General features: G+C 36.8%; 1 protein-coding gene and 1 pseudogene across 1 annotated transcript in view; one reads left to right on the top strand and one right to left on the bottom strand.

Annotated features, from left to right (window-relative positions):
- The window catches only part of MYH15 (myosin heavy chain 15), a 157,760-nt gene that overhangs the window by 69,679 nt on the left and 66,347 nt on the right, over window positions 1–21,734 (bottom strand). The window contains exons 19-24 of the mRNA XM_006170764.1: window positions 19,786–19,903; window positions 18,527–18,650; window positions 16,332–16,468; window positions 6,765–7,020; window positions 1,656–1,898; window positions 514–690 (exon numbers count right to left, since the gene is read on the bottom strand). Coding sequence (XP_006170826.1) covers window positions 514–690; window positions 1,656–1,898; window positions 6,765–7,020; window positions 16,332–16,468; window positions 18,527–18,650; window positions 19,786–19,903 — 1,055 coding nt within the window. The remainder of the gene's footprint in view (window positions 1–513; window positions 691–1,655; window positions 1,899–6,764; window positions 7,021–16,331; window positions 16,469–18,526; window positions 18,651–19,785; window positions 19,904–21,734) is intronic.
- On the top strand, window positions 20,751–20,842 carry LOC114006569 (uncharacterized; annotated as a pseudogene).

Raw genomic sequence — 21,734 nt, forward strand, 5'->3', positions numbered from 1 at the left:
GCATAGGCAGAACACAGCTTGTGACTTACATATCTTTCAATGATAAATCTCGGCATACCACCAGAGACACAACATGGCCTTTAAAACCAATCCCTCCACACCAGTGTCGAATAGAGCACCAGCTTATCTGTGGGACAAAATGCCAGGTTCTGTGGAACCTATGGGGAAAAGCCAGTCGCTTAGGGTGCTAACCTTTACCATTCATCTCAATGTTCCTTTCCCACTGCCCAGTGTTGTGTGCAAGCTGCATTTAAAAACTGAGAGAGGATGTGCTGGGACCTCTCTTACTCTGTAGTGGTTCAGTGTATGTTAAGGGGGGAATTTTTTTTTTTTTTACTCTGTAGTGGTACAGTGTATGTAAAGGGGGGAATTTATTTTTTTTTAACTTCTCAATAATGCAAGAAACAAACTATACTACTATTCAGTTTCCCTGAAATGACCTAGATAATTAAGTGAAAACTGGAGGTATGTCTGTACGTAGGCAGTGAACTAGTCAGCTGCATCTCTACTTACCTCATCCACCCGCTGTTCCAACATCAACTTTGCTTTGCTCAGGTTGCCTGATTTCTCCTCCTCTATGTGCAGGTCATCCAGAGCCTGCTGATGTGCCTCCTGCATAGTCTTGGTTGCTCTGTTAAGTTTGCTGAGATCCTCATTTAGAAACTCCACTTCCTCAGCCAAGTTCTTGACCTGTGGGAAGATGACAACAGCGATATTAAATCCACCACTAGAAAGATGGGCATAATGGTAAGGACTTTCTCTGTTTCATAGCCCAAGAAATTCATGAGGTATCCAATGTCATGACGAACCACATTTAGCTAACATCCTGACATACTATTTATAATTCATTTTTCTTCCTCAAAATGATCTGCTATTGGAAATGATCCCAAAATGGGGTATTTTGGTTAATCAAATATTATTCACATAGCTCACTGGATGGCCAATTTGTTTCATATTAGTATACAACAATAAGACCATTAAGGGAATTTAACTTTCTGTTTGAGAATTCTGGGGGCTCTTACTGATTGTGTTATGCCTCAGTGTCCTTAGAAAACAGCAATTAAAGGGTTCTAGCTGATGGACTGTGCAAAAATGGAGGCTGGCTATATCAGGCCCACATGATTTTTATGAAAGAGAATCAATAAAAACAAGAACTGCTATTTGTTGTTTATCATAATCTACACATAGACACTCAAGTTAAAACCCTCAACGAGATGTTAAAGTATGTAACTGGAATTAGAGTGACATTTCAAGGTCAAACTCCAAATCAATGGCAGACCTGATGATTCAGACACATCCCAAATCACCTTTTAGTAAACTATACCATGCTTGTTTTTCTTCAAAAAAAAAAAAAAAAAGATTCTTAGTGGTATGATAAAACTGTTTTGCTCTATTAGATTTCAGATGCAATAAGATTGGAACAAATGAAAAATGTTCCATTTGGGAGATAAAGCAAGAATCTATAAATTCAAATTGGAAAATTAAACTGGGACAGCACAGTTTATCAGACCCTTTACTTTCTGCATTCAGACTCCCAACACTGTAAAGTTGCAGTCCATTGTGTAGTTAGCTCAACAGACCAAATCTGGTACAAAAGCCCAGTTTGAGAGTGGAATTCCAGCACCTAGGACTTCTTGATGTTATAGAAAAAGTACCTTGTGCTCTGTAGCTCGCTTCTCCTTCTCTGACTTCGCCAATATTGTTTCCAGGTCATCGATTTCTTTCTTCAACTCAGAACATTCATCTTCCAGTTTCCGCCCCCTGGCAGTCAGCTCAGAATTTATCTCCTCTTCTTCCTCCACTCGCTCAGACAGCTCCTTGACTCTGGCCTCCAGCTGGATCTTGGATTTAATCAGCGACTCACACTGCTCTTCAACGTTTGCCAGGGTTTCTTGCTCCTGCCATGATGAGGAGAAAATTGTTGCCAACAGCTGGAAGTAATTTATCAGCTAGGCGAAAATGCTGCTTAACACATAGCAAAGAGATAATTGCTTGCCCTCTGCCTGGCGTTTTCACCTACCTCTCCTAAGCAGCTGAAATAATATTCCCAGGTTCCTGATCCTATTGTGGAGGAGTGGAGGAATTGCTTATGTTTGGAGGTACTTTCAATCTTTCAGGCTCATTCAGTAGATTCGATTACCTCTTCTAAAGCACTTAATAGAATCCTAGTGGCCTAAAGAAGCTAACAGGCCTCCAAAAGTCAGTGGTGTGCTGCTTAAATCATAGCTTCTGGAAGCATCCATGTGGGCATATAGTTGGAGGTTGATACCTGCTCGGAATGCAGTCTTAAGAAAGCAGTATTCCTTCAGATAATAGGATATTTATTACATTACTGTAAGTGCCCTGATGTACTTATTTTATATGTGTGTATGTATCTTCTACTAAATTGAGCTAAGCTCTATATTTTCTTATTTATAGGCCAAATTTAGAATTCGTAAGCTTACTTGTAAGCCACTAACTAGATTCCACTATTATTTCCAACTAAAATCTTTGCCTCTATGATTCTGCCAGCAGCAAATTCCACAAGTTATGCACAGAGAGCATAAAATAGTCTTTCCTTTTATCCTTTCATGTGCACTGCTTCGAACTCTTACTGAGAGACCCATTGTTTCTATATTATGGGTCAAGTAACAACTGAAGGGGCTTTTTGCTACAGAGCACCTCTCATGACTTTGAGGCCCTCTCATTTATCTTTTTTAGAGACTAAAGAAAACCTTTTTTCATGAGCATGTTTTTAATTGTTGTAGGTGTTGTTATAGTATAGCTTCATACACATCTTCATCTTACATCTGTAGACCTCTTCCATCTTCCAATTTATGCCAGTTTGAACAATTAATTAGCTACCTATATGCCTCACTTAAGTTGTGTCCACTAATTAGATCAAAATCAGGAAAAAAAAAAAAAACCCACTAATTAGATCAAAAGCAGGAAAAAAAAAAAAGTAAAAATTCAGGATCCTGGCCTCTGGGTAACTCCTGGCTAGGCAATGACTTCCTCCCCAAGACATAGAGCTCAAAGAGGTGCAAATGGAGAGAAGTATAGAGTAGTAATCTTTAACTTCACTGAAGACCTACAAATGCGGGGCTTAATTAAAAAGAAATGTCAGGACTGAGCCTGGAGAACATTATGTTAAGTGAAATAAGCCAGGCACAGAAACAGAAAAATTACACATTCTTATTCATATGTAGAAACTGGAAATTTTTACCTCATAGAAATAGAGAGTAGAATTATAATGATGAGGCTGGGAAGGGTAGGGAGTGAGAGGATAGAGAGATGTTGGTTAACAAACACAAAATCACAGTTCAATCAAAAGAATAAATTCTAGTTTCTATAGCATAGTAAGGAAACTACAGTCAATAATAATTTAGTGTGCATTTCAGAATAACCAAAAGAGGAGATTTTGAATGATTCTAACACATTGTAATGATAAATGAGATGATGGGTATGCTAATAACCCTGATTTTATCATTACATATTCTACTCATATACCAAAAAAATCCACCCTGTACTATATATATATATATATATATATTATATGTCAGTTGAAAAGAAAGAAAGAAATTAATGAATAAAGAAATGTACTAAATACCTATCTTATGCTAGGAAGAAAGAAAGAGGGAAGGAAGAAGGAAAATGTCAAGACATTTAGGAAGGGTCAATGTAAATAAGAGAAGCTTCCATATCTGGGAAATAGTGGGATGTTTGATTTTAGTTTACCCCAGGTTGACAAGCAGAACAGTTGTTTGCTGCCTTCCATTTAGCATGTTTACAGGGCTTGTCACCATCACTGAATGAAGAGGACAGTTCAATCGACCATCACTGATCCTTTCATTAAACATGACTGTAGGATTTGGGGGTCAGCTGAGCAACGTTTGGCAGTTTAACAGCAAGCAGATCATTTCCCCAAAGGCAGTTATTCTCTCACTAGTTAACTGGCATGGGTTCCCTCAGTTCTGCTGGTTTTTGAGTAAGGGAAGGTTTTTAAAAGAACCCTTAGTTCTTTGATCCCTTTTGTGTTTAGCAATATCCATTAAAAAAAAATTGCAAGGGGACCAGCAGGTGGCATGGTGGTTAAGGTGCTGGATACTCCCACATGGCTGACCACGGTTCAAGTCCTGGACCTGGTGGCTTGCTTTCTCACTTTTTCACTTTCCTCTCTCTCTGGTCGAATTTAAATAAATAAATAAATAATAAATCTTTAAAAAAAAATAAAAATAAATTGCAAGGACCAGCAGTTGGTATAATGTCTATGTCACTGGACTGCCATGTAGTCGACCGTGGTTCAAGTCCTGGACCTGGTGGCTTAAACTCATGCCAGGCGTGTGTGCATGCATGCCCAAGATCCCGAAAGGAGAAGAGAGGAGAAAGGATTGCAGGATGGTCATCCCCCACGAGAGGTGATTTCTCACTTTCTATCTCTCTGTCTTTCTGGTGAGCACCCACACCCTGTAGTGAAAACTCTCCAAAAATAAATAAATAAATAAATAGTGGAAGCTATGTTAAATATTTATCAAAAATGTAGGTTTGAACATAGAGTCTTAAGTGAAAATATGACCTCTCATGCATCATTAGCAGGCAGCACAGCTCTGATGTTAAAAAAAAAAATAACTTGGGTCAGCCTAAAAGTATAATTTTCTTTTACTTTTAGTAAATTTTATCTCTATTTTCAATAAATTTGAAAAGCAAGAAAAACCGCTCAAAGAATTGTATTTTTCAACTTATTACTGTGCTAAGTGTGGCAGAGAGAATAATTAAGGTGGATAAAATTTAGTCCTTGTCCTTTGGGATGTTTGGGATCACAGGAGAAACCAGGTGGCTAGGAAGAAGGAAAGTAAAGGAGAGTAGGGGCCAGCGGGTGGCATGGTGGTTAAGGGCGCTGGACTCCCACATGGCCAAGCTGGTTTGAGTTCCGGACTGGTGGCTTGCTTTCTCACTCTCTCTCTCACTCTATCACTCTATCTTTCTCTCGCTCTGTCCCTCTCTGGTCAAATTTAAATAAATAAATAAATAAATAAATAAAGTTAAATGAAATAGTTATTTAAAAGAAAAGAAAGTAAAAGAGAGTAATGGTACCTGAGCATCAGATTAGTGGCAAAGACTTGAATGTCAGGACCATGAATTTGGAGTTTAAAATTTACATATTGCTGGATCTGAGGGTTGCTCACCAGGAAGCAACATAATGATTTTTTTAAATGATGAGTCTTAATTATGACTAATATCAGAATCACATAATATTTTTTGACCCACACAGAGTGTGCTTAATCTAAGTATCTGAGAGTGGGCTTTAGGCATATTTCTTTTTCTTCCTTTCTTTCTTTTTTTTTTTTACAATCAATCACTATATTACATATACAAAAGGAATTTTCTATATCATTACAGCATACAAAAAGAATTTTCTCATCCAGAATACACTGTATATTGACTCAAATATATTATCATCCATATTATCATCAACAGATAATTTCCCATTTTACCAAAATGTATAGCTAACTGATTTTTTTTTTTTTTTGGAGAGGTTTTTGCTATAGGGTGCAGGCGCTTGCCAGACAGACAGACAGAGACAGAGAGACAGAAAGCAAGAAATCCCCCCCCCCCCCGGGGGGATTGGCCACGCTGCAATCCCTTTTCCTCCATTCTCCTCTCAGGATCTTAGGCACACACGCACACGTGCCCGGCGTGAGTTTAAGCCACCGGGTCCAGGATGCGAACCGCGATCGACTATGTGGGAGTCCAGTGACATAGCCATTATGCTAACTGCTGGTCCCTAGCCAACTGATTTTTGACAAAGGACACTAGACAATCTAATGGAGAAAAGAAAATCTCTTCAGAAAATGGTGGTAGAAAACTGGGTATCCACCTGCAGAAAAAAGAAACTGGACCCCTATCTCTCGCCACTAACAAAAATCAACTCCAAGTGAATTAAAGATCTAAACCTAAGATCTCAAACTGTAAAACTGCTGGTAGAAAACATGAGAAACTCTTGGAGAGATCAGAATAGACAGAGACTTCTTTTTATTTTCTAATGCTTCACAAATGAACTGGGTCAAAGCCTAGGTTGAGAACTGCTGCTTTAAGAATTCAACTTAGTAGTAGTAATGTTTATTTGGACTGGAAAAAATGAAGAAGGCCCAAATCAGGAAATTCACCTAGGAGCATACTGCAACAATCCTGAAGAAGATCTCAGTCAAGCTTTTTCAGGCCCTAGTAATCTTGTCTACTGATTTGTTAATGGCTACATACAGAATTTAAATTAAGACTCAGTTGAACCAGTTCAGTGGTGCAGTATTAACAAACTTCTCAAGTTATTCTGGATCCATACAGAAAATCATGGTTCTGGTTCCCTGGTTGACCTGTACATGTAGTACACAAATCCATCATCCTGGCTGGCTGGGAGGGCTGAGTGCTGGACTGTGGCATCAAACCCTATTGATGGTGTCTGTCTCTTACTCTCATGAAAGAAACTTTAAAAAAAAAAACAGTAAGATCTAGAGCTTCCTGCCGCCCCCAATACTAGACTATGGTACTATTATATAAGTAAAAAGCCATCTGATAATTTGTCCCTTTTTCAAAGACATCTTACCAGTAAAATCACTTCACTATGAAATAGCATGAATTTTTAAGTGTTTCCATTGTCTGTGTTTGATGAAATTCTATGGCATTTGAAGAGCATGTGCTTCTATTTTCCCCCCAAAATTAACACAGCTTGCTAAACAAGGGAGTCTAATTAAAACCTGATTTAAAGAACAAATGGTGGGGCTACTCACAGCCTGCAGCTGAAGAAGCAGGTCATTCTTTCCCTGGGTAAGGGACACTTGTTTTGCTTTCAGTTCCTGCCTCTGAGATTCTGATTTCTCTAAGGCTTTCTGCAGTTGTATACACTCTTCCTTCAGGCTGACTATCTCCTCTCTCATTCCCACAGATTTAACAAGAGGCTTGATCGTGAAGAAGAGCCTCATCCAGGGCCAGTTCTTCACAGCCATGAAAGCCCTTATGTTCCATTGAATCAAAAGAAGTGCATCCCTAAATCAAGAAAGAAAAAAGAAAAGCAAGTTATCCCAAACTATAAGAGGGTAATTTTTCAAAATAAGATCCTTAATAAGCCATCTATTTAGAAGTCATAATAGTTTCTCATTAGTCTTCAAAGCACTTCTATATCTGGTTCATATTTTATTCTGATAAAAAAATATGTAATGAATCTCTGAAGCTAGCAATATTGTGGACTCTATGTCCTGCAAATGCTCTTACCACAAACATCATTTAAAGAAGAGCCTGAAAAAGTGAATAAAAAACACATAAGGAGCTGAAAACTTGAGTAATAAATGAACGTATGCATATCTTGGCTACCTTTCTGAAAAGAAAGAGCCAGTCTTGGTATTTTAAGGGTTTTTATTTTCATATCTACATGGACAGAGAGGTACGACAGAGATCTACAAAGGATTTCACTCCCAATGAAAATTCACCTACTAGCAAAGAGTGATGTCAAAGAGAAGCACATCTGATTTCATCTGAATGAAAAAAAAAATCTTACCCCAGGCAATTTTTTTAATCATGGTCCAGCACCACTAGAGTATTTGAAGGTTAAATTAAATACTACCTGTGTGGTGCAGAAACATAAAAATTAGTATAATCATTTTTTATACTACTAGTAAATATTTCTCAGACGCTTGAGATAGAAAACCACAAATGTACCCTGAAGAAAAGACGTTAAACTTAAGTGCTAGAGATACACACTAATAAAAGAAAACAGACACACACTAATAAAAGAAAATTAAAAAAAATAACTACAGATTCTCTTAGACTTATTAAGGGAATATGCCCCAATAATTCCATCATAATGTAAGTCAAATTTCTTTTACTACATCTTACCTACTAAACATAATAGTATAGACTAGTTTAGCTTAACCAGACCTAGAATAATTATATTGGCCTACATTTTGGCAAAATCATCTGACACAAAGCCTATTTTATAATGAAGTATTGAATATCTCTTTATTAAATACTGTACTGAAAGTTAAAAACATGCAAAGTTTGTATATATATTCAGAGTGGTTTCTATAAATGGATATCATTTTTGGAACATGTTAAAGTCAAGAAATCATTAAGTTGAACCATTATAAATCAGAGACCATCTGTAGTAAATTATGAAAAGAATGTATCCTGTTGCCTCAGGTTCCAAGCTGACACCAATGGCCCCAGGCTCCAGCTTGGGTCCCACAGTCCCAAGTTCCAGGTTTGCCACAGTGCCAGGACACAAGTAGCCCCAGATTGTTGACCTGCCCCTTCAAACTCAGGGTCTAGACTGACTCCAGTGGATCCAGGCATCTGGCTGACCTTTCCAGACCGGGCTCTAGACTGACCGTGGTTTGAGTCCCTGACATAGTACCTTAGACATCATGCTAGTTGTCCTCCAGTTGATAAGCTTGCTCCAGTGGACCTACGATCCAGGATCTACGATCCAGGTCTACCTACTTTGATTCCAGTCTACCACCTTGGACTCAGGCACAAAGGCCTTCATATGAAGACCCAAGATAAAGACCTTCCTCGGAGGATATAACCTCTAGAATTGCCTCTACAGACTCAGGCACCAGGCGCGATTGCACACTAAGAACTGCACAAAGGTACTGTGTCTAGGATTCCAACAATAATCATGCCCATGGACCCCTAGCAGCTGATCTGCCCAGAATCACTGAGTAGGCCGATTGCCAAAGGGTTTTCCTCACCAAAGCTATCCTGTAAAACCTGGAAGAGGTACCTACTTCTTCAAATATGAAAACACTAATGGAAGGCCACAAGATCATGAATAATGAAAGAAACATGACACAACCAAAGGCACAAAGATCTGTAAGTGACCCTAAAGAAATGGAGACACATGAGGTAACAAAATAAGACAACAGAGGGAAAAATAGATTGTAAGGTCCTGGAACATAGCAAAAAACAACCAAATACTTGGTGCAGTTAGGAACGAAGACCTAGAATCTCTAGCCAAAATATCCGATGGAAGATCTTTCCAAGAAAAAGCCAGTTCATGAAGACAAGGGAGGGAGCCGTTTCCTCAAATGTGCAAACATCATTGCAAAACTACAAAGAACATTAAGAATTAGGAACAAAGAACATAGTTTTTAAAAATGATAATAAATCTCTAGTAACTCATTCTAAAGATCTGAGTATCTATGAATTGCCTGAAGAAGAATTCGAAGTTATCATCTTTTAAAAACTAAATGAGTGGGATCAGCAGGTGGCATGGTGGTTAAGGCACTGGACTCCCACGTGGCTGACCGGTGTTTGAGTCCCAAACCTGGCACCTTAAACATCATGCTAGTCATGTGTGTATACATGCCTTAAATCCTGGGAGAACAGAGAAGAGATTGCAGTGTGGCCACTACCCCCCTAACCCCCCAGTGGGAGTGATTTCTCACTTTGCCTCTCTCTGTCTCTCTCCTCTCTGGCAAGTACACATGATCTGTGGAAACTTAAAAAAAAAAAAAAAAAGAAAAACATAAAGCAAAACAAATGAGCAAACAAAACTAAATGAGCTATAAGAGAAATTTATAAAGTCAGGAAAACAATACATAGATAAAATAAGAAATTCAACAAAGAAAAACCATAAAAAATTCTGGAACTGAAGAACACAATGGCAACTTAAAATTTTAATATAAAGTTTGAACAGTACACTAAATCTAGCAGAAGAAAGAATTAGTAAGCTCAAAGACAAGTCATTTGAAATTACCTAGTTAAAAACAAAAATAAATGAAAAAAAGAATACTTATGGGATTTATAGGATGACATAAAGAGCACCTATACACCAATAAGATAGGAGCAGGAAAAGAGAAAGGAGAAAAAATATTATGTAAAGAAATAATGAACCGTCCGCTAATGGTGTGGTGTGGTGGTTGAGGTGGCTGCATTTCATACTACCAAATGAGTGGTTCAAGTCCCAGAGCCAGCGGCTTGGGAAATATGCCAAGCATATGTGCATGCATGTCAAAAATCTCAAGAGGAGAATAGAGAAGAAGGGATTGCAGTATAACCATTCTCCCTGGGGAGTGCATTCTCTCTCTCTCTCTCTCTCTCTCTCTCCCTCTCTCCCTCTCTCTTTCTCTCTCTCTGTCCCTCTCTCTATCTCCCACCCACCCCCTGTGAGTGCATGCAACAAATAACAAATTTTTTAAAAAAGAAAAAGAAAAAGAAAAAATTTCCCAAAATTTAGAGAGAACTGAACATCTGGATTCATGAAGTCAAAGAATTCCAAATAAGGTTAAATATAGTGGTCTTCATTGAGATGCATTATAATGAAATTCTCAAAGTTCAAAGACAAAAGAGAAAATTTTGAGCAGTGCAAGACAAAAGCAATTTGTCACATATAAGGGAACCTTCTAGAACCTCAGCAAAAGCCTGAAAAATTTGCTGATCATTCTCAGGTCAGAAGAGAATGGTATGATATTTTCAAAGTGGAAAATAAAACAAGAAACACCTGCCAAACAGGAATATTTTATCCAGAAAAGCTGTCCCTTGGAAATGAGGGAGAGAAAAAGACATTCCCAGACAAACAAAAGTTGTGGGAATTTTTCACCACCACTTGCCTTACAAGAAATGCTGAAGGGAATATTTCAAATTGAACCAAAAGGACTTTAATTAACCACACGAAAATATATAGAAGTACAAAACTCACTGTAAGGATAAGAATAAAGTTGAATTTAGAATTCTCTAACACTGTAATGATAGTGCATAAATTATTTTAAACTTTAGTATAAAAGCTAAACTACAAAGTATTAAAAATAACTGTAGATACAATGATTAATAGAGAGAACATAAAAGATACAAATTCTGACAAATAATATAAAATATGAGAAGAACGAGAAGTTGAAACGATGAGTTTTTATATGTGATTAAAGTTAAGTTATTATCAACTTAAAATAGATGTTTATAAGGTGTTTTATGGAAACATCATGGAAACCACACCTGTGATATTTTTATTTATTTATTTTTTTAAAGGAGGAAATCTAGGCATGGTAGCACACACTTGTAGTTCCAGTTAGAAGGTTGAGGCAGGAAGGCAGAAACATTGTGAGACTCTGAAGAAGAGGAGGAAGTTCAGAAAAGAAAAAGAATATATTGTCATTTGTGGACATGGATGAACTTAGGGAACATTATCCTAAGTTAAATAAGCCAGGCACAGAAAGATAAATACTTCATGATCTCACTTACATGTGGGCTATTTAAAAAGTCAGAGAAGGAGCCAGCAGGTAGTATGGTGATTAAGGCTCTGGACTCTCACATGGCCAATCAGGGTACAAGTCCTAGACCCCGTGGCTTGAAAATCACACCAGGTGTGTGTGTGTATGCTCAAAATCCTGAATGGAGACTAAACGATTGCAGTGTGGCCATCCCTCAGCCCAGCCCCCAGGGGGTTGTAAATTCTCACTCTCCCTCTCTCTGTCTCTCTCTGTGTTGTTTCAGTAAGCACACATGCCCTATGGTAAAAACCTAAAGTAAATAAATAAATAAATAGGGGGGAGGGAGAAGGTCACAGAAGCAGATAGAATGGCAGTTGCTAGGGACAGGGAAAAATGGGAAGATGTTTGTCAGAGGGTACGAAATTTCAATTAGGTGAGATGAATAAGTTCTGGAGATCTAATATACATCATAGTGATCAGAGTCAGTAATACCATGCTGTATGCTAGAAATTTGTTAAGAGAGTAGATCTTCTCATCACACAGTCCACAAAAACTACGTGAGGCAATGGGTATTTTAATTAGATAGAATATGGTAATCATTCACAACATTTATGCACAAATATAAACATGCACAAATGTATAAGCTATACTTAAGGCATTGTGTGTATGTGTGTGTGTATATATATACACACACACATACACATCACTGTAAGGATAAGAATAAAGTTGAATTTAGAATTCTCTAACACTGTAATGATAGTGCATAAATTATTTTAAACTTTAGTATAAAAGCTAAACTACAAAGTATTAAAAATAACTGTAGATACAATGATTAATAGAGAGAACATAAAAGATACAAATTCTGACAAATAATATAAAATATGAGAAGAACGAGAAGTTGAAACGATGAGTTTTTATATGTGATTAAAGTTAAGTTATTATCAACTTAAAATAGATGTTTATAAGGTGTTTTATGGAAACATCATGGAAACCACACCTGTGATATTTTTATTTATTTATTTTTTTAAAGGAGGAAATCTAGGCATGGTAGCACACACTTGTAGTTCCAGTTAGAAGGTTGAGGCAGGAAGGCAGAAACATTGTGAGACTCTGAAGAAGAGGAGGAAGTTCAGAAAAGAAAAAGAATATATTGTCATTTGTGGACATGGATGAACTTAGGGAACATTATCCTAAGTTAAATAAGCCAGGCACAGAAAGATAAATACTTCATGATCTCACTTACATGTGGGCTATTTAAAAAGTCAGAGAAGGAGCCAGCAGGTAGTATGGTGATTAAGGCTCTGGACTCTCACATGGCCAATCAGGGTACAAGTCCTAGACCCCGTGGCTTGAAAATCACACCAGGTGTGTGTGTGTATGCTCAAAATCCTGAATGGAGACTAAACGATTGCAGTGTGGCCATCCCTCAGCCCAGCCCCCAGGGGGTTGTAAATTCTCACTCTCCCTCTCTCTGTCTCTCTCTGTGTTGTTTCAGTAAGCACACATGCCCTATGGTAAAAACCTAAAGTAAATAAATAAATAAATAGGGGGGAGGGAGAAGGTCACAGAAGCAGATAGAATGGCAGTTGCTAGGGACAGGGAAAAATGGGAAGATGTTTGTCAGAGGGTACGAAATTTCAATTAGGTGAGATGAATAAGTTCTGGAGATCTAATATACATCATAGTGATCAGAGTCAGTAATACCATGCTGTATGCTAGAAATTTGTTAAGAGAGTAGATCTTCTCATCACACAGTCCACAAAAACTACGTGAGGCAATGGGTATTTTAATTAGATAGAATATGGTAATCATTCACAACATTTATGCACAAATATAAACATGCACAAATGTATAAGCTATACTTAAGGCATTGTGTGTATGTGTGTGTGTATATATATACACACACACATACACATATGTATTGTGAGATTGTATGCTTCAAATATGTACAGTTTTTATTTGTCAATTTTGCCTCAATTAAGCTGAGAAAAAAATAATAAACCCACAGCAAGTGGAAGTAAGAAAAGAATTAACATGAGATCAGAAATTAATAAACTAGAAACCAAAAAACTAAGAAAATGAAAAAATGTGGTTTATCATATAGATTACATAAATAAAAATGTTGCATGACAGATTAAGAGAAAGGAGAGAAGGCACAAGCAAATCATAGTAGTAATAATAATCCTCTAGAAATATAATAATTTAGGATTATGCTTTATGAGCATACTTACAAATACCATAGAGATTTTAAAAATTACAATCTATTAAATTAGAAAATTTGACAGAAATATAAAATTTCTTTTTTATGAAAAAATGCTTAAACTAATTCACAAAGAAAAATATTTCAATAGGCCAATAACCAATAAATAAATGTAATCGAAACTATAAAATCTGTCACAAAAGAAATACCAGATCCAGGTATATAGGCAAATTCTACCAAAATCAGAAGACCAGATATATGCAATAATTTGTTTGATGTCTTTGAATGAGAAAACATTTTCCAACTTTTTTATGACATTAGGATAACTTTTATCCCAAATCAGATAACAACTGATGAAAAGAAAATTACAGGTCAGTCTTGTTCATAGATATTGATGTAAAAAAACTCATGATAATATCACAACAAAATTCAACAAGGTATGAACAGATAACATTTCTTGACCAAAGTGGACTCAACATTAAAAAAAAATCTATTAATGTAATTTAATACATGTTTAGATTAGTTTAGGAAAAAACATGTGATTTAATAGATGCAGATAAAGAATTTAATGATTTTCCTGATAAAAAATGCTTAATAAAATAACATGGAATGAATATATAATATATCTAACATATATATATTAACATATAAACATATATCAATATGTAAATCATATCTACAAAGAAAAATCTGTAGTGACCATTATTCTTTAAAGGAAAATGATAGCTACATCAAAATCAGACAAAATCTGGCAAAAGTTTTTGAAGTCTGAAATACCACAAGTTAATGAGAACATGGGGTAAAGGGACTGTCATACACTGTTGCTGGAGAGTAAATTGGAAAGCATTTTGGCAATATCTCTCAAAACTGAAGTTGTTCTTAATCTAAAACCTGCTAATTCATGCCCTAGAGAAGTGTCACTCAAAGTATGCGAGGGACCAGCTGCTGTCCACAAACTGTTATCAGGGAATGGATCATTTCAAGTAATGCTGCCCTCAAGAAACTCTTACATATATGCAGGGGAGACATTTACAAAAATGTTACTGCAGAACTATTTGTAATAGCAAAAAATTGGAAATAAATTTACTTGAGCAGGAAAAAGGATAAATTGTGGTATCTATTCACATAATAGTATACTATACAAGAATCAAAATCAATACTCTGGGACCAGCAATTGGTGTAATGGCTATGTCGCTGGACTCCCATGTAGTTGACTGCAGTTTGAGTCTGGGACCTGGTGGCTTAAACTCATGCCACACGTGTGTGCATGCATGCCCAAGATCCTGAGAGAAGAGTGGAGGAGAGGGGATTGCGGCATGGCCATCACCCCTGAGGGGTGATTTCTCGCTTTCTGTCTCTCTGTCCCTCTCTGTCTTTCTGGCAAGCACACGCAACCTATAGCAAAAACCTCTCAAAAAAAAAAATCAATAATCTAGCCCTAATTGATCAACACTAATAAAATGAGTAAAAGGATAAACTTTAGGATAATACACACAGAATATTACTTACATGAAGAATAAAAGCATGCAAAATCATGTCACCTCTTAAAGATACCTGCACATCTAATAAAAGTATGAAATTTTCCTTTAACAATTTACATATGAAACATAGAATGATAAATACAAATTCAGGATCTGGGGAGGGAGAGAGAGGATTTGGATTGAGAGAGATACACAGGAACTTCAATTGTATGTGTTAGTTTTTATTAAAAGTTGTCAGCAATTACAGAAAAGAAAAGTTAAGAACTGATATGCTGGGGCCAGCAGGTGGTGTGGTGGTTAGGGGTGCTGGTTTCTTCCATGACTGACGATGATTCAAGTCCTAGACCTGGCAACTTGTTTTCTCACTTTCTCTCTCTTTTTCTATCTCTCTTTCTCTTTTTCTCTCTCTCTCATTCTGTCCTTCTCTGGTCAAATTAAAATAAATAAAGTTAAATAATATAATTCTAAAAAAAAGAATTGATATCTCTGATGATAGCTCTATGAGTATGCATAATAATACTTTCTGTATGTGTTCATGTGTTTGAAATATTTCATAATAGTATTTGAAGTCATAATTTATAAAGTATGGGTCATAAAGGCCTCATTTTACAGATAAAACAAGTTAACCATGGAGAAATTCAGTCTTACCCAAGTTTACACAACTGGTTCTAGAAGCCGTGTTTTCTGAGCCTTAAACTCCCGTATCACACTGACCCACTATATACGGGTCATAGAAGACCCTTAGGAATTGTCTTTCTATATCTTTGACAATACTATGTAGTGATTTTTTTCTTCTTTTTGGGGGAAGCAGATGGAATTAATGAATTGTCAAGTAAGCAATGATACTAAGACCTGCGAACTCTCTTCAGAAGATGAACTATTCTAAGGAAAAAGTAAATGTAACTGCAGAATCTCTTGCTCACGGTCTTTTTGAAGATTTTGCTAGCATTCTGTCCATGATTCTATCAAAGAATAGATAAAGCCTACATCTGAGTGTCCAAGTGTGGTGATATATAGTCCTAGGAATCTGCCTGAAATAAAGTAAGAGAGTTATGATTACATGTCACCAAGAGCCGCAGCTGCTGACCCAGGAGAGGCAATAAAGTGGTCAAAGCACCTCCTCATTTTGAAGCAAACTTGCCCACAGAGTTGGCTCTTGGGTATATGCAAGATCTGCTTTAGTTATAAACTGAGAGTCCCACCACCTTCAAATATCCAGACTTTTCAGACCGTAAGGAATCCACCCCAAAGAGAAGCCTAGAACAGGGCAAGAAATATCTGAATTATGCTTACACTTGATGGGATAGAGAAAAAAAAAAAAAGCCTTTTGCTTTTTAATATACCATAATTTGAAACAAAAAAATTATGACTCAGGCTAAGCAAAGGCAGTTTATCACCTTGGTCTGTTATAAAGAGAGGAAATAAAGTCACACTGGTTGAAGCACACTATTATTCTAGCAAGTAGGAAAACAATACCTTTCCTCCAGAATTTTCTGGAATTTTATTCGCATAAGTTTGCCCCGTGCTGTGGCTTGCAACAATGTGAAGACTTTAGATAGTCTCTCATCTCTCATTACTTCCAGGTGGTCCAGAAAACCAGCTTTAAAAAACACCTAAAAGTAAAAAGTCAGAGGTTAATTTCACTTATGAGTATTCAGGAGGTTTACTGCTGTTGAGTGATACTGTGAGCAATTGATACATGCCTCAGAACAATTTTATCAGTTCTATTTCCTGTGAAGTTTTATTTAATATGTAAAATCTATACCTAGAAAGTTTGGTTTTATAAATCTAGTATTTCACAACATATTTTATATTTTTAAAATCCTATGGCTACATTAGTTGTTTAAGAACTAACATAATTCTCCCCCATATCTATTAATAATGTCTAGGTTGTTCAGGAAACTAGTTTAAGTTTGAAGATGGGACTAAGCATGCAGTGCTCCAAAGTGCCAGGTGGGGGTCCATACACTTTATAAAGGGCCAGGTAGTAAATAGTTCTAGGTTTCATAGATCATATAGAATCTCTATAAGAATATTAGGACTCTTCCAAAAATTTATAGGAAAAATGCATGTTATGAAACTATACATAGATTTCAAAAACGTACCAAAATAAACCTGTACATTTTTATTAAGGTTTTTGTCTTTGTTTTGTTTTGTTTTGTTTTGCTATAGGGCATATGCACTTACCAGAGAGCAGAGAGATAGAGAGAGATGGTGAGAGCGAAAGTGAGAAATCCCCCCCAACCCTGGGGTAGATGGCCACACTGCAAATCCTTTTCCTCCGTTCTCCTTCTGGGATTTTGGGCATGCACACACACATGCCTAGCATGATTTTTAAGCCACCGAGTCCAGAACTTGCACTACAAAATCAGCCATGTGGGATTCCAGAACCTTAATCACTATGCCACCACTTGGCCCACTAGTACTTTTAATTCCATTTTCCATGAACTTTTTGAATATGAAGTTTTAATGGATATGTTCCTTTATATTCATTTTTAAAAGCAATTTATTAAAAATGTAAACCCAATTTTACCCAGAGGGCAATAAAGAAAAGAAGAAGAAAGAAAGGGGAAGAGGCTAATGGATATAGTTTGCTTATGCCTGCTTTATAGGCATTTTTGTCCTATATACCAAAGAAGTCACATATTTTTTTCAATAATTAGTAACAACAAAGATAAGTTGAGTGAGGAGCTTAGACATAAAATTTATGAAGACACTCACATAGAAAGTCTCTTTAAAGGCACTTTAAACAACCAGGGAGTGAGCACCTCTTTAAAATTTGTAAATCTCTAAATGTGAGTGCCTCTCAGCCTCATTTGCACAACCCTGCAAATGAATGCCTTATTAAAATTTGTAACTCACCTCATGCCCTTCCTGCTCCACATAACTAATATACAACCAAAACAACCAAACACACAAAGAAGCAAGGCACAGCTAGTGAATATCAGTGAAAACAACAAAAAAGCAAAAACTGACTCTCTTAGCCTGAAATTAAGGGAATTAATCAACATAACTATGTCCTACAGAGTTCTTTTCTTATGAGTTCTTCACCATGGATCCTCCAACTCTCCTTCAAATAATTTGGTCCTTAATGGATGTCATTGAGAAAAACCAGATGTTTATTGGCAGGTAATATCAAATCTTTAGTCAAGTTTCCAAAAATATATAGGTCATATCAAGGTCATTTAGGATGAAGTGGAATTTAAAGAATCACTTTTGAGCTTTGAATTAATTTTTTAGACAGAGAAATTGAGTTTGAAGTTGTAAATTATTCAGAGAGTCTTCTAGAATTCACTCCTTAAAAGAGTCCTTGAATGAATCGGTTTATTCACACTAAGCAGTTAACTCCAGGAAGTTGATTCACCTTTTTCTAGCTCTTCCATGTACACACATTTTCAAGCATAGCAATGTGAAGATGATTCAGTATTTTATATCTTCACATGAATTTGCTTAGATGATTAATTATAAAAATGTAAATGCAGTAAGGTTTAAGCAGCATTGGATTTTCTTTGTCCAATAGCACTGAAGTTTCCACTTTCAACTAAGCTCTATCTGTGTGTTTGTGGTTACAAGAGCTGAAGAATACCTTATAATGAACTGTTTATAGGTATTTTAAAACACATACTCTGCCCACTCTTCTCCGACTGCATTCTCTGCAGTTTTCTGGTTACCTTAGTGATTCCAAATTGGTATTGGGTATGGTCTATCTCCAAGGAGCCAAGTACTTCTTCGGTTGCTTTTCTGCTGCTCACAAACTTGCTCTTTGGAAAGGTCTTTGAGTTCAGAATGCAGTACCTAATTTAAGATGGGGTTAGGGGGGAGTCATATGGTTAAAATAAAGGTTAATCTAGGGCCAGCCCAATGGCCTAGGAGTTAAAAGAGCTGGATTCCACATTGCCAACTGCATGATATGAATCCCACACCCTATGGCCAGAAAAACACACCAGGCATGTGTATGTGCATACTCAAAATTCTAGCAGGATGGAAAAATAGAGGTAAAGGGGTTGCAGCATGACCTTGATGCACTGGGGATGCTCTCTCCTTCTCTCTCTGTCTCTCCCTAGTGAATGCACATGCTCTCTGACAAATAAAGAACAAAAGATTAATCTGACAAATGAGGTAAAAGGAGATACATTTATTTCTCCTACCAATATGTTCGATTTTCACAAAACTCTTATAACAATAATGATACAAGCAGCAATCGTTCACATTAGGATAATAGTTTGTACTTTTCTTGGTGCTTTAGAGGCAACCTCTTTTGATTGTCTGCTCAATTAGGGAAGGATTGGAAGGAGAAAGGAATGGAGGGAGGCAAGCGTAAATATTTCTATTGTTTGGATAAAGAAGCTGAAAGCAGAGACATTAAATGTCTTTTCCTAGATTCCTTCACCCTAATAATGAGTAGGTGGAGAATGAGAAATATTCCTTTTAATTCTGAGACAGGTACTCTCTCTACTCTACCCTACTTTGTTCAATTCACATGATCCTCTATAATTTGCACTTTTAGAATTCAGGAAATAGAAAGCAGAGATGCCTCTCCTGCCTCCTGCTGCATGCCCTGCTGGCTTCCTTCCTTTCATGGGTTTGCTAGTAAAGCGACAGCCTGCTTGGGTGGCAGCTACGATTAAGTATATACAACATTTCTGAGATTCAATTCAGCCTCCATATCTTTCTTCTGTATATATTTCTCCTATATGTGGGTCTATTATCCGTTAATAGAGATTTAAGGATATTATAGCTACATAGATGTTGGATTTAAAGGGAAATAATAATGGAACTCTGTCATCATATATCTTACCACCACCACAACACATCGATTTGTAGTCTGGAGGACATCAACCAAGCAAACTATGCATGCTTAAACCCTCCAAAAAAGAGGAAAACAGAATGAACTGCCTCAGGCTTTTTAGACACTGAAGTATATGTTTACCTTTGTTTAAAATCAGCATATAGCAGTCGGTTTGGAAAACCTTCACAGCATATCTTAATCCCTTCCAAGACACCATTACAGCGCAGCTGCTGTAGAACCAAATAAGGGTCCATTATACCTTTAAAATAAAGGGGGAGGGAGGATGGTCACATTGGATCTGTGCCTGACAAATTATTATCCCAGATCAGATTTTGCCCTCATGCTGTATCTTTGTAGCTTGAATTTGGTGTTTTCTACATAATAAGGCAAAAGAGTTCACTCATTCCCAGCCTATTGGTACTCACAAAACTCATCCTATTATGTAGGAGTCTCCAGATATCTGAAATTCCTTTAATATGGAATAAGCCCTTTGTTCACAGTTAAATAAAATTTAATAAGCAAATATTTCTGTAGCATGGGAAAGATAAAATTTACTTGCTAGAATGTAAATAGCTGGTGTCACTTCCATTCACCCACACAAAAAGGAACTTTCCTCTCCAAGTAGAAGGAAGGTATTAAAAGAGAGGGGAGTAAAAAGAAAGAAGATGAGCACACAACCACAATATTTTGTTTACAATTTTGCCTAGAAGGTAGATGGCCATATCTGTCCTTATCTGCCCTTGTTGTCTTTAGTTTGATTCTATAATAAAAGCATCCTACTATCACCTCTTCATTCATCAAAAGAAGCCCTACTATAGCTGTCAACTGTGGTCTATGATTGAAAAACAATCCAAAGAGCATTTTTATGTGGTGCTCAGAAAGTCTTCTAGAAGAAGCCAAGGAGCACTCCTCCTAACACAAAGACCTACTCTAGTGTTAAATCTGAGAAAAGATTCTGTTTATACAGGATCACAGAAATAAACTTAAGCCATAACACCAAATTTCTGTATTCCAATCCCTTTAGTAGATAGAAACAGATGGCCTCAAGAAGAGACAGTAGAGTCCTACAATACCTTAAAATCAAACTTGCTAATTCTAGTGCTTGCTTCAGTTCCCTGGATACCAAAATTAGAATGATACACAGAAAATTAACATGGCCCCAGTACAAGGATGGCACACAAACATACTCATTTCCTTTAAGTACATATCAAGAACTGTTGATTAGATCATGAAGCTTTTCTTACTACTTTGCTTTGTGAGTTAAAAAAAAAAAAAAAAAAAAAAAAAAAAAAACCTGATGAAATCGAGCTCTCAATGGGAGGTAACTCTAATAGGTAACAGAATTGCTCCAAAATAGAGGCAACTAATTAGATTCCTTGCTAGATGGAAGCAGTGTCCCTAGATGCATTCAGAAATCCAGCTGATGAGAAACAATGAGGCAAAAAAAATATAGTCATGAATGAACATGAAGTGCTTCTATTGCAAAAACTCAAATGGCAGCATCATTGTCTAACATCACACTCTCTCAAAATAGGTCACAGATTGTGAAGATTGAAGTCTTAATTACAGGAGGTTAATAAAATGCAAGATACTATAGAACCTCAGAAATCAGAATAAGCAACATCTGACTATATATGCCAAGGGTGGTTACTGCTCTGAAGATGTAAGTGCTTGTCCTGTATACTCCTGTGAGGCCTTGACAGCCTCCAACCAAAGCTTTATAGGACCTTGTGATTTCAAAAAGATGGCTGGGATCTTCAAATTGTGATGCAAAGAAACAATCCATGTACTTAATATCAGTTTTAAAACGTTGTTCAGGGGATTAAGAATTTTAAAAAATTCACTACTACTTGCCTATCCCAACATTATCCTCCTACCATTCACTCATCAAGAAGTGTCTACTGGGACCAACAGGTGGCATTGTGGTTAAGGCACTGTACTCCCACATAGCCAACTATACACAGTTTGAGTCCTAGACCTAGCAGCTTAAAAACATGCCAAGTGTACGTGAGTGCATGCCCAAAATCCCAGCAGGAGAATGGAATAGAAGGGATTGTGATGGGGCCATTCCCCACACTGGAGGGTGATTT

Source organism: Tupaia chinensis, unplaced genomic scaffold (assembly GCF_000334495.1).
Source record: "Tupaia chinensis unplaced genomic scaffold, TupChi_1.0 Scaffold148904_1, whole genome shotgun sequence".
Taxonomy (NCBI): Eukaryota; Metazoa; Chordata; class Mammalia; order Scandentia; family Tupaiidae; genus Tupaia; species Tupaia belangeri.